At 40.2% G+C, this 19315-nt stretch overlaps 1 protein-coding gene across 1 annotated transcript in view; it reads right to left on the minus strand.

Moving 5' to 3' along the window:
- DNAH14 (dynein axonemal heavy chain 14) overlaps positions 1–19315 on the minus strand; it is a 476940-nt gene that overhangs the window by 87702 nt on the left and 369923 nt on the right. Inside the window, exons 65-74 of the mRNA XM_084624945.1 lie at positions 16890–16998; positions 16425–16550; positions 15846–15940; positions 14999–15158; positions 12391–12522; positions 5540–5635; positions 4540–4680; positions 3733–3948; positions 3219–3449; positions 1609–1730 (exon numbers count right to left, since the gene is read on the minus strand). Of these exons, the coding sequence (XP_084481071.1) occupies positions 1609–1730; positions 3219–3449; positions 3733–3948; positions 4540–4680; positions 5540–5635; positions 12391–12522; positions 14999–15158; positions 15846–15940; positions 16425–16550; positions 16890–16998 (1428 nt within the window). The remainder of the gene's footprint in view (positions 1–1608; positions 1731–3218; positions 3450–3732; positions 3949–4539; positions 4681–5539; positions 5636–12390; positions 12523–14998; positions 15159–15845; positions 15941–16424; positions 16551–16889; positions 16999–19315) is intronic.

Genomic DNA, 19315 nt, shown 5'->3' on the forward strand with positions numbered 1-19315 from the left:
CTAGGCCAACCATCTACACTGCAATTAAACAGCCCCTTAGCCCGAGCTCTGCAACCCACGAGCCTGTGTCAGCTGGCACGGGCCAGCCACAGGTATTTCATTGCAGTGAAGATATACCCTCAGTGCCTGGGGCAATGCTCAGATTCAATAACAGAACTCAGAGCCACACAGGTCCTGTGACACAGAAGTAATTTTCCAGATACTGTAGTTAGCCTCTCTCTCGTCACATGTGCAGTGTGAGCCATTAGGAGTGTAAATACGTTCATGAGCCTTAGAACTGCTTGGCACGTGCCTAACTGGAGAAACAAACTCTATTTCAAATAATATTTTCCCCAAAAGGCTGGTGGGTGCCATGCACTCTGTTGAGATAATCCTTGAGTGTAACACTAGTATGATGATCTGAGCCCTGGTTTGATCTCTACCTGTGAACAAAAAGTGTCAGAATGTGTTTTCTGGGGGCTGTATCTTGGGAACAACTTGGTCAAATGGCCCCAATTCTGGATCACTAACAGAACTCTGTGCCCCATGAGGAACATCAAATTTCATGGCAATCCTAGTAATCATGTGGATTTTAGAATACTTAGAGCAGAGGTGGGCAAACTATAGCCCCTGGGCCACATCCGGCCCGTGAGACCATCCTGCCTGGCCCTTGAGCTCCCTGCCAGGGAGGCTAGCCCCTGGCCCCTTCCCCACCATCCTCCCTCCCTTATGCCACCGCGCTATGCCACCGCGCAGGCAGCACTCTGGGCTGCATGCTCCTGCAGGGCAGAGCGGCAGTGTGTCTGGCTCCGGCCAGGTGGCGCGGCTTCAGACATGCTGCAGGGGGTGGTTGGATAGATGTGGGGCGGGAAGTGGGAGGGGGCGGATAGGGGGCGGGGGCCAGGCTGTCTGGGGAGGCACAGTCTTCCCTACCCGGCCCTCCATATAGTTTTGCAACCCCAATGTGGCCCTCAGGCCAAAAAGTTTGCTCACCCCGACTTAAGAGTCAAGCTTTCAACAGAAAGCTGGTCTTAAGTTTAACACTCTGATAAATCAGGGCCTAGGTGTCTCAGATTAGGCACCCAAAATTAGTGGATACTTTTGACCTTAATGTCTCTGTGCCTCAATACCCCTTCTGTAAAATGGGGACAATACAATTCATTTTCATGGAGGTGTTGTGAAAATGAATTATTTAATGTTTGTGAAGCAATCGCATACCTTAATGATAAGCATCACAGAAAAGACCATGAAGAAACTAATAATTTTGTCTTCAAAGCAGAGTTTATACTGTGCAGTAAATAAGGCATGTGGCACACATTCAACAACAAAGAGAAAACAAAGTATTGAATAGCTACTCATTAAATGAGCACTATCCATGCTCTTATTGAATGAAGCAGGGGTCCTGAGGAAAAAATAATATGTGATCATATAAATCAATACAGTATCACAATGGATACGCACAAAGGAGTTGAATTAAGATTGCACAGGCAACCTTAATTCTTGCATTTTCTAACTTTACTTTGCTACCTTAATAATGTTCTTAAAATACATTTTGAGAGTGTAATTTAATATATAGTACAATTTAATACAATAGTAGTTAGAACAATTGTCACTAATGAGGACAGTTACCTAAAGTTGTGGTTGTATTCAGTTTCAGCATCTCCAATCCTGATGAAGTCTTTACCTCCTCTACTGTAGATTTCCTTTCTTAAGATTGGCTTTAAATTTGAATCCAAAGTTTCAGTAAGATCCTAAAACCCATAAATATATTGTCTACATTGCAATCATTATGGTTAATTAATAAGCTTAAATAATTATTTAGCTTTGTGAGCTCAAAATCAGATATACACCTTGGGTTTTATCGTTACATTTAATTTCTGGAAGGATATTCATATCCTCTGTGCCCAGCCTGGAACTCCCCTTAAAGAGGGACCCAGGAACTGTGGGTACTAGAGATGCCCTGTCAGTGATACTCCATTGGAATCATGCTGCCTAGAAATGGAAGTGTGGGGATGGCAAGGACACAGAGCTAATGCAGAGGCATAAGTCCTCAATGCAGATGGCTCTGGCATTCTGATCCCATAGCAGTCCATGTAGCTGACTGAGATTTTCTTGTATGTATGTGGTTTTATGGAGAAACTGTCAGTGCTTATGGCCTGTTCTCCACACCAGTTTTAACGCAGTGCAACTCCATTGACATCACTGGAGTTACTACTAATTTACATCAGTGTCAGTGAGGAGAATCAGGTTCCTAGAGCTTTAGACAGATGTTTATTATTAAATTTAAATAAATAAAACTACAAAGTAGTTCCATCACTTCCATTGCTCTCCTACTCTTACACCTTTGACAAGGGAAATTAACATTCAAATGCACTCTATTCTTCTTACATGTATAGTTTTCTGATGGGAATTTTTTTCCTTGTTATTAACTCAGAACGCCCCTGTGGTGGGATGGTTACCCTGCTCCGGCCCTGATGGGCTTAAAACAGGCCCGGGAGAGGGCTGTACCAGGGGAAAAGCTGGGCTGATTGGGAAAGCAGCCACAGCTGTAGCCAGTGCAATGAGGGCCCAGCTGGCCCCTATAAGAGGGCTGTGGGCCAGAAGAGGATAGATACTCTCTCTAGCTTCCTAGAGGGAGAAGGAGCTGGCTGCCTAGGCAGCTAAGAAGGGTACCTATGGTGGACCAGTGCGGGGGAAGGGCAGAGGGAGCTCCAGCTGAGCAAACCCCCAGGCTGCAGGCCTAGTTAAGGACACACAAAAGGTACTAGCAGGGTACCTGAAGTGGAGCAGTGCTGGGCAAGGACAGAGGGAGCTGGGGAGCTCCAGCCTAGCAAAGCCCCAGGATGCAGGCCTAGTGAAAGGCCTATAAAAGGGTACTGGGGCAGCCCAGAGATAGGCAGCAGGTTCAAACCTCCCTTGCCAATGATGAGTGGCTTTTACAGACTTCAGTCTGCCCCAGTGAGAGGGGGCTAGATGGTGACTGGCAGTAGCCACTGAGGCAAGGAGGGGGATAGGGGTTCCCCTGGGTGGGGAGACTCAGATTGTGGGTTACTGCTGGGGTGGAACCCTGATGAGGAGGGCACTGGGGTCTGCGAGGGACTCGGGCCAGTGACAGGCAAGACACCGGCCTGCAGAGGGTGCTCCTGGCCGGAAGAGCTAATTCCCAGGACAACCAACAAGAGGTGCTGCGCGGGTGAGTCGTTGCCCTGCGACACCCCCACAAAATTAAACCATACTACCTGTAGCAGAATGGAGTCTCCAATTTGCATGGCATTTTCCAAAGTTCTTAGGTAACTGGAATCAGAAGCATGGATTTGTCGTAGCTTGTCACCTTCCATTTGACAAATCCATTTGTAAGCCTGTTTCTGTGGATCAATTAGTAAAGGCCATCGCTGTCCAGTCTTAACAAGGATAGCATTCTCAATGGAGTACTGGTCGAGAGGCAAACCTTCATTTTGCCATTTACTGACCTAGAAAAGTTTCAATTTTCAATATTTGAATATTTTTACATTTTTGACAATCCTTGTTATTGCATGGATACAATGCTTACAATTAACTATATATAAAGACATACACAATGCGATGCAACAAAACACAACAATCTTGATTGTAAATAATCTCAGTAAAATACTTGGACCTCTGCATTTTACTCTTAGTAAATCGGGTTTGGAATCAAGTGTTCTGAAAGGGGGAAGTCCTGATTTTGATGTAAAAAAGTCAGCTGTGCCCCTCACCATCTGCTCATGTTATTACCTCATTTTTTTCTGTCATAGCTGTTATTAGGGAATAATTTGGAGACACAGGAACGATGTTCTCATTACACAATCTCAGACATTCGTTTATTAGCTGCTGACGATATCCTGCTGATAACACGCCGCTGTAGATAATGCATGCTGCTGAAACAAGGGCATCACCCATAATACCTTGCAGCCTTTTGTCCAGGTTATTAACTGATTCTTTCCATCGCTCCTAACACATCCAAATGAAATATCATTTACAATAAAAATGTAACTGTTTTTAAATGTATCAAAGTTTACTGTTTACAATTATGTGGAATAGAAATTGGGAGTGTAATTGAAGTGACAGTTGCAACTCTGGACCAAGGAAAGGAATCATTACTGAAGCACCTCAATACTGACTAGTCATGATAGGGAAGACTTCCTCCTGCCCTGCAGAACAAGTCATAATAGGGGAGGCCTCTTTCTGCCTTGCAGTACAAGGGATTGGAAATACTGTTGTACCTGCTAGAGGGAGGAAACTAAGGTGCAGCTGTTGAAAGGTGGGAAGGTTGTTTTTTACTGGGCAAGAATAATCCTCAGAAAGGCACTTCTCCTCTTCTTCTGCCCAGGGCTGGGATCTAGTTATTAAACTTGACAGGCCAGCATAAAAGGCCACAACAGCATGGTAAGCCATACGGTAACGTGGGAGAGGGGAAGCACTATGCGAAAAGGGGAGGCAGCTTCCCACCCCTGAAAAATGTAAATGAAGTAAAAATGACGCTTTTATGCTTGAATGCTCTGAGGCCAAAAAGTGGACAATACAAAAAATGAAAGGCAATACCATCTCATCCGCCAGAGCTGTACTTAATATCGATACTCGCTGTAGACGCTGAGTTGCCAGTTGCTTTCGAGTTGCTAGCATTTCTCTCTGGGCTATGCTCTCTTGATAGCTTGCCTCTAAATTCTGTTCATGTTCTTCAATCTAATAATCGATTGGCAGACAATAGATCAAGGTTTTTATTTTTTATTTTGACTGAGGGGCGCCTGCCTGCCTGCCATTTATCAGACTTAAGAGACCTACTTCATTGCTTCTATTACTACATGTGCTACCGATGTAACAGGCTTGAGCTTATTTAAGAAAGTAAGAGCTTACATTGCAGTAACTGAGAGTTGTTTCACATTGCATTGCTCTAAAATTTAGTCTTCTCATTATTCACTGTCTGACAATAAGATGTCAATCCACGAATGGCAAATGATCACAGCAATTTTGAGGCTAAGTCACCTCTAGTCTTCACCCTCTCTGAAGTATAGGCACAACACAAATTTCTATTCATTTTCAAGTGGGCCTTTCCTATGTTTTGGAGCAACATTTTCCCTTGGTACTGAAATTGTTCTTTTGGGGTTATTTATTACTATTGATTACTTTTCTCTTGTTTAACACTTCCTGCATTAATAAGTCCTCCTCCCACAGTAAAGGTCAGTGTCCCAAATTTGAACTGTAGTTGGTTGAGAGGAATGAAGCAAACCAGGAGGCATTGGAAGCTATTTCTCTGAAGAAATCACTATTTTTTAAGCTTTGCTGAAGTTTGATTAAAGGCCTGATCTTGCAGTCCTAGTGCAGGTAAAACTCCCATTGAAGTAAATGAGACATCACACAGGAGTTCCACGGTCTTAGGACTGTAGGACTGGGCCCCAACTCTCTAGCAAAGAAGTGTCTCTCCCTTCAGAAGCTTTTAAAATAAAAATAACTGGTACAAGTTTTAGTAGGGTCTATGAAAAATATGAATATTTTCATGCTTCAATAACTAAGCAATAACATATAATAATGAGAAATGTCTCACCAAGGCCAAACTTCTTTGTTTTTCATCCAGTTTTTGATGGGCAAGTCTTAGTACTTCCTGAGCTTCAGTAACCCGGATTTGTTTTGGCTTCACCAACTAGATAAAAAGATGTATCACAGGCTACACTTCACTTTGAATGAAGAAAATGTATACAGTGTGTTAAATACCACCTACATTTTTTTGAATTTTTCAGAAAGCTGAAAAATGACTTTTTCCAACACCCACCTTTCTCCTGCAGTCACCCCGGTAAAGATTTTCAAAACTGGGTGTGCGAAGTTAGGCTAACTGAAATACTAATGGTTATCAGTTGGTTGGTAATGGTATTGGTTGCTAATGTTTGTACTGATATGAAAGAACTATCTGCTGGTCATCTTATTTCCTAATGCAGACTTAGACAAGTATAAACTACATTTTCCCACTTCTTCATTGTACCTTCTTTGTTTAGCTTGTAGACATAAGCAAATACCTACCTTGACATCATAAGGCCATGTTTATTAACCTAGGTGCATATTACTGAAGGTCTCCAAGAAAAATAAACGTCGGATCTTATAGTATAGTTATATAATGATATATTTAGCTCAAGTCATAGAAAATGTGGCAACCTGTACTTTCGAACATGACTGAAAAGTCAATATTAAAAGTGAATCAAAAGGATGTCCAAATCAGACAAGTGACTGCCCAAATCTTTCATTCTGTGCATAAATTATATTATATTCATTGCAACTCTGTGCTATTCCTCCATACGCTCTTTCATGGGTATATGCCTCCTTTTGATTTGTTTTATTACTGGCTGCATTTGATTGTTTTGTCTGCCTTTCTGGGGTTTACATGCAGAACATTTGAGGAAAAGCTCTTGTATAGATTAATATTTTCTTTCAGTCTGTAAAATGTCAATTGTTTGTAATAAACACATTAGAAGTTATTGATCAATGAAAGTATCTGTTTGGCTTCTAATTCAGATAGTTCAAGGTAAGCATAACTGTTTCTCTAAAATGTTCACATATTTCTCATACTATTTTAAGACATGTATAAAATCAAACACAAATGTAAGTTCTATGATATACTTATTTTTTCAGTATAAATGAAAATATTTACATATATAGAATACAAACTCCAAATACTCAAAACATGCATCAGGAAAACAAAAATCAGGCAATTGTATTAAAAATTCTGAAATTTTTAAAATAGATTTGGAGTTCTTTATTTGCTTTTTCTGTTATGAGTCTTTAGGGTTTATATTTTCAAACTTTTCTCTGCAACCATGAGGGCTAGAGTCTTATGCTTTAAAAATTAAAATTGAGATTCTCAGGTAATTAAATGACTCCTGGAATTGGCACCTCAAGGAAAAACTCCAAAATATTGGGGGACTCAGTATAAAATCGTAAGAGTTGGCAACTAAGTAATCATGGTAAAAATGGGTCATAGGAGAGACAATTAGGATAGGGCCTTAAAGATAAGACAAGAATTGAGCCTGATGTGGATTAGAAGGGGGAGTACAATGGATGGATGAATAGATGTGGGGGTAACATATCAAGAGGCCAGAAAGAGGAACTGACCTTTTGGTAAAATAAGGATTTCAGTTTTGGCCATGTTAAGGTTGAGCTAATGGTAAGAGATCCAGGAGGAGATGTCAGACTTGCAGAGACATGGGTCTAGATGGAGGGAGGCTGCGAAGAATGTACAAGCAGATTTCAGAGTCATCAGCAAACAGATGGTAGATTAAGATGTAAGAGGACGAGATCAGCCAAGGAGAGAATTCAGAGGAAAGACCCCTGTGGGATGTGCATATGGAGTGTAAAAGGGGATGAGGTTGACCCATTGAAAGAGATGCTGAAGGAATAGTATGAGTGGCATATGGAGAGATGACTATCAGAAAAACCAAGGGAAGGAAGAATGTCTAGCAGGAGGGGAGTGATTATCATGCCAAGATTAGGAGGATGGAGTATTGTTTCCAAGACTTGGGCAGGAACAGGTCACTAGAAACCTTAAGAGTAGTAGTTTCAATAGCGTGAAGAGGTCAGAAGCTACAATAGAGGAGATCCAAGATGGAACTGGAGAAAGGTAACTTAAAACAGCAGTTGTGTATTGTGAGCTTGATGAGTTTACAGTTGAAAACTGGAAAGGGAGCAGACAGGGCTGACCATTTATGAGAAATCAGGGATATTGATGGATTGAAGTTTGGAGGAAGTCTACATGGCAAGACTGGAGAGCAAGGGGTTGAGTGATAAATTATATGAGGTCAAAGAATGGGAACTTAATGGTGGAGAGATCAAAGACAGCAGTTTTTCGTGAAGACAAACTTGAGTGACCTTTTTGGTATGTGAGGAAACATCCAATGATGTCTTCTTGCACTGTAATCCATGGTCATGTGACTGTAACTTGAAATATTTTATTCATTGGTTCTCCCAGACCAAAGTTAACTTATCTTCTTTTGAAGATCTAAGGTGTAATTCTCTGGCAGAAAATAAAGACAAAGCACTCCATACACTTAGGGAAGAGGATTTCAAATGAAAAGCCAAATTCTGAATTGTGAGCAATGTCAGAAGATAATGTAGTTATCCCCTTCACCACAGTGAGGATCTGAAAGCAAAGAGCTCTAAGTGTTCCTGTCAGTGGCTGTCTCCTCAGGTACTTCTACCTGTCCTGTTCTACTCCTAACTCTTCTGCTTAGCTCCTACCCTTGCTCCCTGATTTTATGTGAATCCTAGAGGCTTGTCCAACTTTCATTCCCTGGTAACTGCTGCTCCCACTCCACTCCTTTTTCTTCCAATTACCCTAATCTAACCTGCCCATACACTTCTCTTACTTCCCCATCTGACCCTTCTCCTGGCCCCCAGGATAATCCTATCAAATAACTTCCTTCCCACACCATCACCTCACCTCCCATCTAACTCTCCATAACCATTCTACCTAAACCTCCCTACATCCTGGCTCTATTCCCTCATTCGTATTCACTCTATTTAAATCTCCATTTGGGTCCGGATGCTCCACTTCACCTCCTGCTCCATCTGTTTCCCTGCCTCTAGCTACATACCAATATGTGGTGAGATTCCCCCTTCTGAGCATCAATTTGTTAAATAAAGGGTGGTTTATTACATTATTAAAGAATGAAAAAGGAATAAAAAATTATCATTCTCCATGTACATATACTTAACATCTCCGCAAATAGGGGCCTTGAGAGGAAGATTCCACAAACTTTCCCTCATGAAGATCTTCTCACATGGTTTCATTGGGAGGCAGGTTTTGAAACTCATTGTAGGCGTGGACTAGACAGTAGGCAGGCTTTGTGCCTCACCTCAGCTTCTTGGGAACATGCACCCAATGGAGCTGCAATGTCAGGGATTTTCCTGGTTGCAGATGCCTAAATATACCTTATTTAGAGGCTATATTACTTTTCCTGTCAAATTAACAGAGGCCTGGTGTATGGACAATGCACATCATTCCCTAGAGCTGGGCTTGTTCAACTGCCTGTCCCCTCCACCCATGCAGATCTCTGGATGGACAGTCTTCCATGGAGTGCAATGGAAATGGAACTGCCTTCAGAATAGGGTTGGGGATCCTCACACAGTTCAAGGGATAAGACAGGACCCGACTGCTTGTATTACATCTTCTGTGTATGTATTTGAATATGTATGTATTACACAGACACTGAATATACATTCAGAATTATTGTGCTGTGCTTATGTGATAACTGTTGAAATGTTTAATCCCAATAAATATATTGTACACACTCTTTTCACGCCATGTATCTGTTTCTATAATGGAAATATTGTTAGGCCTGTTGATTTAATCGCAATTAATTGCACTGTTGAACAATAGAATACTGATCGAAATGTATTAAATATTTTGGATGATTTTCTACATTTTCAAATATATAGATTTAAAGTACAACACAGAACACAAAGTGTACAGTGCTCACTTTGTATTACTATTACAAATATTTGCACTGTAAAAATGATAAAAGAAATAGTATTTTTCAATTCACCTCATACAAGTACCAAAATGCAATCTCTTTATCATGAAAGTGCAACTTAGAAATGTAGATTTTTTTTTGTTACATAACTGCACTCAAAAAAACCCCAATATAAAATGTTAGAGTCTACAAATCCACTCAGTCCTACTTCTTGTGCAGCCAATCACTAACAGAAACAAATCTGTTTATATTTACGGGAGATAATGCTTCCCACGTCTTATTTACAATGTCACCTGAAAGAGAGAACAGACATTTGCATGGCACATTTGTAGCCGGCATTACAAAGTATTTTTGTGCCAGATATGCTAAACTTTCATATGTCCCTTCATGCTTTGGCCACCATTCCAGAGGACATGCTTCCATGCTGATGATGCTCATTAAAAAAATAATGCGCTAATTAAATTTGTAACTGAACTCTCTGGGGGAGAATTGTATGTCTCTTGCTCTCTGCTTTACCCGCATTCTTCCATATATTCCATGTTACAGCAGTCTTGGATGACGACTCAGTATGTTGTTCGTTTTAAGAACACTTTCACTGCAGATATGACAAAACGCAAAGAAGGTACCAATGTGAGATTCCTAAAGATAGCTACAGCAGTTGACCCAGGATTTAAGAATCTGAAGTGCCTTCCAAAATCTGAGAAGGACAGGATGTGGGGCATGCTTTCAGAAGGCTTAAAAGAGCAACACTCTGATGTGGAAACTAGAGAACCCAAACCACCAAAAAAGAAAAGGAACCTTCTGCTGGTGACATCTGACTCAGATGATGAAAATGAACATGCAATTGGATCATTATTGAGCAGAACCCATCATCAGCATGGACGTATGTCTTCTGGAATAGTGGCTGAAGCATGAAGGGACATACGAATCTTTAGCGCATCTGGCAGGTAAATATCTTGTGACGCCGGCTACAACAGTGCCATGCTAATGCCTGTTCTCACTTTCAGGTGATATTGTAAACAAGAAACAGGCAGCATTATCTTCTGCAAATGTAAACAAACTTGTTTGAGCAAGTGGCTAAACAAGAAGTAGGACTGAGTGGACTTGTAGGTTCTAAAGTTTTACATTGTTTTATTTTTAATACAATTATTTTTGTACATAACGCTACATTTATAAGTTCAACTTTCATGACAAATTTCAGAGTAGCAGCCATATTAATCTGTATCCGCAAAAAGAAAAGGAGTACTTGTGGCACCTTAGAGACTAACAAATTTATTTGAGCTTTCTTTTCATGACAAAGAGATTGCACTACAGTACTTGAGTTAAGTGAATTGAAAAATACTACTTTTATATTTACAGTGCAAATGTTTATAATAAATATAAAGTGAACTCTGTACACTTTGTACTCTGTGTTGTAATTGAAATCAATATATTCGAAAATGTGGAAAACATCCAAAATATTTATATAAATGGTATTCTATTGTTTAACAGCACGATTAATCGCAATTAATTTTTTAATCACTTGACAGACCTAAATATTATCAGTTATGTTATCATATATATTGAGTTTAGTCAAACTTAACATGCTGTAACAAATTAAACTACCCTAGTCTACTGTTTATACCATGTGAATTTTATTCAAGAACATAACTATACTGGGCAAAACACTCTTACAGCTAAATTCAAGGCTCAGACTGTATGCAACACACACCCAAAAATGGCCTGAAGGGAATCATAAGGTGTAATTTTTGTGTCCCACTCCCAAAATCTTGCAGAGTTCACACCACACAGGTTCTCTGCAGCTGGAGCTATGGAGACCAATATTCCAGGGTGGGACCTGGAGTCAGGACCCTATATTTTGAAAGATGCACTCTTTTACTTGGCTTATTTATTTAGATTTAAGTAACAATAAAATCACTTCTGAAGTTGCAACCTATGTCTGAGATTGCTAGTAGATTGCTTTTTTTACAGAAGCAGCGTATGAGCAATCTGCATGGGGAAGTACATGGGTCTATAGCTGGTCTGAAAACAAGTCCATTGTCTGATCTAAAAGTACTTGGGACCTGAATCTTGCCCCTCTTATTTAACCAGTGTTAAATTCCTATTTCTATTTTACCTAGAACTTGCTTAAAATTGAATTTCTATAAAATATTTTTAAAATACGTTTTTGTATTTAAAAGTGAATTTACTGGTTGTGAAAAGTGTCTGGTAGGACCTAGGGAAGGAAAGAAAGGCTAAATCTCTCTTTATCCACATCACAGGAACAATATGAGCACCTCCAAATATGTCTCAATCCTGATCCAGAGAGAGAACCTCAAAAAGACAGAAGATTGGTTTTCTGGGCTATTAAATCTTCGATCTCCCAACAAGACAAGAATGAAAAGATCCGGGGAAGGACACTAGGGATGGTCATAGATGTAGCAAGATTTATATATGATGAGAGATAGTAAAGAACAAATTGGTACTCAAAATTTATTTGGCTTTTTAATCATGCCCAGTTTCTATCAGCTTGCATAACATGGAAGTGAGATTGAGTCAGCACAGATTTTAATATTTCTGTTTTTTATTCCATGTACTCTAAGGCATCTAGTTGAGTTCCTGGAATATAAGTAGCATGGGTTTTGCAAACTAACTTTCACCATTTCTATTTTGAGATTACTGCTTTTAGATAGATTGCACAGATATTACTAACAGAACTTGGCCCATGAGCTTTATTATGGGTAAGTATTTGCTTAAGAGGCTGAATCAATATTCCAGTAGAAAAACTGTTTTGCATGAAGGTTCTTACTAATTTAAATAGGTAATTTCAGTTATTGTTGAATGCATTTGTATATGAAAGATCATATTCTAAGAATAGAAGATCTACCAAATATATTCTTATAGGAACTTGTATTAAAAGAGTTTTTGGAAATAATGATAATTTTATTAAATAAGATACCTTTTGTATTTCATGGTAGTGATCTAAAGCTAAAATCCAGTGACACATGGAGCAACAGGCAATAGACACTAGTCCCACTTTTGATGGTCTAAAGTCAGGTGAACTTACATATCTTTTCAATTGCAGAAACACCTAAAAACCCAAAGAGGTTAAATATTAGAACAATGATTTGAAGAGCTATTACAGTGTTCTTTGTTGCTTAAGGAGAAGACAACGGAAAATATTTTTTAGTTATGTGAAGAGGAGAAAAACCCACTATAAATACTTCGGGCAGGATCATTTTCATTGATGTAAATCCATAGTAATTTTACTGTCTTCAGTTAGATTTACACAGAATTATATCATAGAATAGTATCATAGAAATATAGAGCTCGAAGGGACCTTAAGTCATCTACTCCATTCCACTGTGCCAAAGCAGGACCCTGCAGTCCTAGACATCCCTGACAGGTATCTGTTTAACCAGTTCTTAAAAACATCCAATGATAGGGATTCCACAACCTCCCTTGGTAGTCTATTCCATTACTTAACTATCCTTACAGTTAAAAAGTTTTTCCTTATATCTAACTTAAATCTCCCTCGATGAAAATTACTTCTTATCCTATCTTCAGTGAACATGAGAACAACAGATCACAATTCTCTTTATAACAGCCCTTAGCATATTTGAAGACAGTTATCTGGTCCTTCCTCAGTCTTTTCTCAAGACAAAACATGCCCAGTTTTTTTAACTTTTCCTCTCAGTTCAAGTTTTCTAAAACTTATTGTTTTTGTTGCTCTCTTCTGGACCCTCTCCAATTTGTCCACATATTTCTGAAAGTGCAGACACAGTATTCTAGCTGAGTCCTCACCAGTACCTGGTACAGAGCCTGCGAAGTGTCAGGCTCTGGTTTGAGGCTGGCAGACCTGGTAGTTTGGAGAGGTGGTCAAGAACAGATACAAGGATCGAAGACCATCACAGAGTTGCGTCTGGGTTGAGTTGGGGAGAGGCTGTGGCTCAGAACTGAGATCAGAGTCCATAGATAAACCAAATCAGGATTATAGCTGGAGTCCCGATTCAGGCCAAAGATTGAAGCTGGGTGGGAGTCAATCTGAGGGTCTAGGGGATCAGGAGGTGGATGCAGGGCTGGAATGGGTCAGTAACAGGGCTTGAGCGCAATCAGACAGGGCACGGGCAAGGCAGAAGCAAGCTGGAACAAGGCTCAGGTAAGGCTGGGATAGGAATTGCACCAAGGGCAGGCTAGACGCAGAGGGAGTCTGTAACCTATGAGACAGTGGGAGGGTTCCTGGCTGAGCAGTGCTGTAGCACAGACTAACCTGACATCTGATGCCATCAGTAAAATACCTTTGCCTTGCGGTTATTTGACCCAGGCCCTGCTCAGGGATAGGCTGCTAAAGTATGTCTGAGTGCTGAGTCACTGCAGGCTCTGTTGGAGGGTTGAATCTTGGTAGCTGAGTAAGCAGTGGTAGTCTGGTTGTGTGTTTGCCTCACACAAGGTGAAGGCACAGAACAGTTTTCACAAATGCAATGGTGCTTAGAAAACAAAATGGGGGTTATTTGATACAGATGTATACTGAGTTCAAAATACCAAACAGAATTCAGAAGTTGTATGTAGGCAGGTTCCCCAAATCATTACAACACCCCTAAACCTTGATATTAAGAAGAAAATTCTGGTGATTGGAAGTGAGATTTAAAAACTTCCTAAACAACAAAATCGTATAAAAAATTTGCCAAATGGCAACTAATCCTATCTTTTCCTAAATTAACACTAATATGTACAAAAGAACTAGTATAATAAGCTAAAAAGAGATGTGTCATGGATACTAGGAAGCTCTGTCTTACAGCCACAGGCAGTGAGAAGGAAATGAGTTGCAGGTGGACCACCTCCACCTTTGTTGCCCTCAGTATGAGACCACAAGGACGCTCAGGGTGTAGTGCAGCCCCAAACAGATGCTGCTGGCCAAAAAAACATATGGGGAGCATGCGCGCCAAAACGGAAAGAAACTACTGGTTTAATTTTTTCTAAAAGCATTACTCTCATTCATTCTTTTCTACATATTGATAGAAAGGGGAAGATTCTGTGTTCCTCTATTTCTGCATTAAGCACTAAACCACTTGAGTTGAGGGGAAAGGAAGCTTTAAACCACTTATGCACCTCCTCTGTTCTGTCCCCAGACCTCATGTCAACTCAGAACAGCCCAAGAGCTAATCTAAATTGTGCCAGTTTGTAATAGCCCTCTATGGACAATTACACTGGCAGACAGCACAGTGTGCTCATGACTTCCTGTTTCCTCACCCTCCCATCCTGCCCCTGATATGGCCCATACTTCTGGAGCTGCCAGGGAGTCCAGCATAAAGGTATTTATGTCAGGTCTATGCTGGGAAGAGAGAGCCTACCCATGACAGTAGGATTCTGCAGCGGTTGTTTCTGCCTCTGCCCCCTTTGTAGCCCCTTCATCCTGCCACAGTGGCATAAAGGGGCTGCAACACGGGACTGAATCTGGCCCAAAGTTGTTATACAAAATTCAGTCTTTAGTAAGACAAAATCAACACCCTTTGAAGAATCCTAGAAGAAGTGAAGATAAATTATTGGGCACCATTCCATCACTTTACTTTTTCTGGTAGATTATCTTTATCCAGGGTAACTAATTTCTTGAGGAATCCTGCATCTGCAAGGAGGAGCTTTGCTGTTGCCCAACTAGGTTTCTTTTGCAGTAGAATACAAACTGCATTCATAACAGTTAGTACAAGAGGAGGAGGATGAGTATATACTCTGTAAAAAAAAAAAACAAATATTTGAGAAAATTAATAAACAGTTTCATACAAAACATTTTTACAAAGAAAGTATGGTGCTGTACTTTTCATTTAAATCATCCAGTATTGGCCCACCTCAAAGACAGGCTACTGGATTAGATGGTTCAATAGTCTGAGGTATTATGTTAATTTCTAAATTAATACTAATTTCTATGTGTTCTTACTAATTAGTATATAACTATACTACAAAATACTATATTGTTATACGAATAGAAGGGAGAAGAAAATAAAAACAAACCTATAATAATAGAGGAAAACTACTGAGATCTGATAACACCATCCTTCACCCCTTTTCTCCCGAGAAAGGTCTGTGTAGAAAATGAAAATTTCTGACAAGTTCCTTTTGACCCAATATAGGGGTGGCGGGTGTGTCTGTGTCTCTATTTAGAAAGAGAATAAACTAACCCATAGGAACTAATTTGACACATGAAAGCATAAAGAATTAAGAGTAAAAGAGTGAGTCAGCTTGAAATGTAGGCAAGATTACACTGTTTGCACTTTCAGAATAATTTTCTTTAGTTATGGATGGAAGGAACGCCCGTGGAAACCTTTGCTCTGTTGTGTAATTTGCCAGCATCATTATTCCAGAACTGAAGACTGCTATTAGTTGGAACAGTGACAAAGTTTTAAAACAAAACAGACCTACCTGAGTTCTGCAATGTGAGCTTTGTCCAATGCATCTAGGGCAGCGAGGGCCTTTTCCAAAGCTGGCAATACAGCATTTACCTCTTCAGTTGCTTGCTACATTGTAAAAAAAAAAAAAAAAAAAAAGTCAACCAAACAAAACCCCCCACAACCCACAGAAAAAAGTCAGAGTTGGCATTTTCTTTTGGCAATATGTACTTGAACAAAAACAGTTTTCTGTATATTGTAACCAACAGTAGGAAAATGTATGTTTTGCGAGTAAGACACACAAAAGGATGGTATGAAGTACTAAGGTGCTATTCATGCACAGTTATTTTTCTAAGCAGAATCATGCTTGAAAGAACTAGAACAGAGATCTATCAGTTTTTCCTACTTCTAATTTTATAATATGGTGAAGATTTCTAAAAAAACAATATCTATGCTGGAGGCATATGAAAATTTCTGCACTTTTTGGAACTTATTTTTACCATAAATAGAACTGGATCTTTCAAGGTTGTTAATGCCCAGAGTGTTTTTAATGCTTTGAAAAACTAGGCCCACAGAAACCAAAATCTGTAAGAGACCACAAGAGACTCGGTACCTGAGCATATTCTTCCACAACTTTTGTTTCCTCAGCCATGATTTCTTCATCCTGTTTAACAAGAGTTCGAACCTGCTCTACTACTAGTGAGTCTCTCTGAAGTTTTTCCACGAGTTCTTCTATCTCCTAACAGGAAAAAAATTTTTTCCTTTACCATACATTTTGACTGCAGAATTTCAAATACACTTGGTGAGATGACTGAATAGTGAGAAGGCTGAAACATTTCAGAAATGCATTGTTTTTTCTTTTTCTCATGAGCCAATCAGGAAACTGACTTCTCTTTATTGTGTCTGAATCTCCTGTCAGCCATGAAAGTGTTGAAGGAGAAAGGGCATAATATAACTCACTGTCAAGAGTGATATAACAAGTAGGTTTTTGGGTCCTGAATTTTGTGGAGAGGAGGAGGTGGAATGGGAGGTCACAGAAGATTTTTAAAGCCTACTTCAGAAAGTAATTTGTAAATACCTTTGATTTTTGCTCTATTTGAGGGCCAAGGACAAGCAACTCTTCTTGCATTTCTGTAACCAGTGATGTTGCTTCCAGGAGCTTGGTCAGCCCATTGTAAAAACAAGCCCTAAAAATAAAAATTAAGTTGTGTTCTTTTATTTGTCATTAAAGATAACAGTCCAGTTTCATTCCATGGTCTCTGCTACCTTCTGCTCTGGGAAAATCTGACTGCAGGGGTGGAGGGATAGCCTGTAGCAGTGGAAATCTGCTATAACTTCCCCTCCAATGAAGGCCCACAAAAGGCCGACACAGCCCAAATATTTGCAGTATGAGCTGGAGAGATGGTCAGGGACGGGCCTCCAGAGGTGAGCTGATTTACCACATCCATTGAGGAATCATACCTGGCAGGGTTATTATGCAATCTCAACTGTACAGACGGTGTTGCAGGATAGACACAGGATTGTGGGGGTAATTTTGTTGCCCCAGGGAGAGATTAGCTTGTCCAGGGAAGTATAATTTACAACTACTTCCACCTGCTTGGGTGCCTCTAGTTTAACAAATGCATTTTAGGTGGTTTTTAATATTTTGAAACAGCCTCTAGTATACAGACAGTGTGAAGATTAAGTAAAATATAAGTTATTATATATTGACTTTGGGATCTTTAGAAATAATTAGGGTTGTCAAGTGATTAAAAATAATCACAATTAATCTTGCGATTAATCGCACTATTCAATAATAGAGTACCATTTATTTAAATATTTTTGGATGTTTTCTACATTTTCAAATATATTGATTTCAATTACAACACAATACAAAGTGTACAGAGCTCACTTTATATTTATTTTTGATTACAAATATTTGCACTGTAAAAAACAAAAGAAATCATATTTTTCAGTTCACCTCATACAAGTACTGTGGTGTAATCTCTTTATCATGAAAGTTGAACTTACAAATGTAGAATTATGTACAAAAAATCTGCATTCAAAAATAAAACAATGTAAAATTTTAGAGCCTGCAAGTCCACTCAGTCCTACTTCTTGTTCAGCCAATTGCTCAGACAAACAAGTTTGTTTATATTTGCAGGGGATAATGCTGTCCACGTCTTGTTTACAATGTCACCTGAAAGCAAGAACAGGCGTTCTCATGGCACTGTTGTAGCTGGTGTCGCAAGATATTTACATGCTAGATGTGCTAAAGATTCGTATGTCCCTTCATGCTTCAACCACCATTCCAGGGGATGTGTCTCGATTCTGATGATGGGCTCTGGTGGATAACAATCCAAAGCAGTGTGTACTGATGTGTGTTCATTTTCATTAACTGAGTAACATGTCACCAGCAGAAGGCTGACTTTCTTTTTTGGTGGTTCTGGTTCTGTAGTTTCCGCTTTGTACTATTGCTCTATTAAGACATCTGAAAGCATGCTCCACTCCTCAACCCTCTCAGATTCTGGAAGGCACTTCAGATTCTTAAACCTTGGGTCGAGTGTTATAGATATTGTGACAAAGCTCTCTCCTTGTCTCCGTGGGTCCTGCACTTCCTGGCGGATTTCACTAGCGTCAGAGGCTCACTGTGACCCTCCACGTAGGCCTTCTCTCTCTAGAGGCCAGGGTCACAGTCTATTGACCCATTTTCATCATAAGCCAGCAAGGGAGGTGAGGAGAAGCTACCCTCCCTCGCACAGTCTCTTTTGTCTCCCAGTCTTAGTGATCAATCAGGGAGGTGAGGGGGAAGCCTGTGCCCACCCTCTACTCCGGGCTCCAACCCAGGGACCGTAATAGTAGCAGCTATCGTAGATGACTTTCTGGAAATAGGACATGTACAATTTCCTGGGGCACTTCCCCACAGCAACCCCTACTTCCTCAATATCTACTTCACCCTTACCGCAGGGCCTCTTTCCTTGTGCCTGATATGGTTTGTACTGCTCAGTTTCTCCAACAGCATGGCTTCCTCCTACGGCTCCTGATGTGTGCCCACCTGACTAACTGGGAGGCTTTTAACTAGTTTCAGCCAGCCCCTGATTGGCTTCAGGTGTCCCAATCAACCTAGCTGTCTTCCCTGCCTTCTGGAAAGATCTTAATTCGCCCCAGGTGTCTTAAAAGATCTTAATTCGCCCCAGGTGTCTTAATTGACCTGCAGCTGCTGCCATTTGCTTATCCTGGTAACAGGGATTTGTTTAGCCTGGGGCAAATATATCTGTCTCCCACTACTTTACTATAGCCATCTGGCCTTGCCCTGTCACACTATCTTTAGAAACCTCACATTGGTACCTTCTTTGTGTTTTGTCACATCTACAGTGGAAAGTGTTCTTAAAATGTACAACATGTGCTGGGTCATCATCCAAGACTGCTATAACATGAAATATACGGTAGAATGCGGGTAAAACAGAGTAGGGGACATACAACTCTCCCCCAAGGAGTTCAGTCAAAAATGTAATTAATGCATTT

The sequence above is a fragment of the Lepidochelys olivacea genome (assembly GCF_965140295.1).
Source record: "Lepidochelys olivacea isolate rLepOli2 genome assembly, chromosome: 3".
NCBI lineage: Eukaryota > Metazoa > Chordata > Testudines > Cheloniidae > Lepidochelys > Lepidochelys olivacea.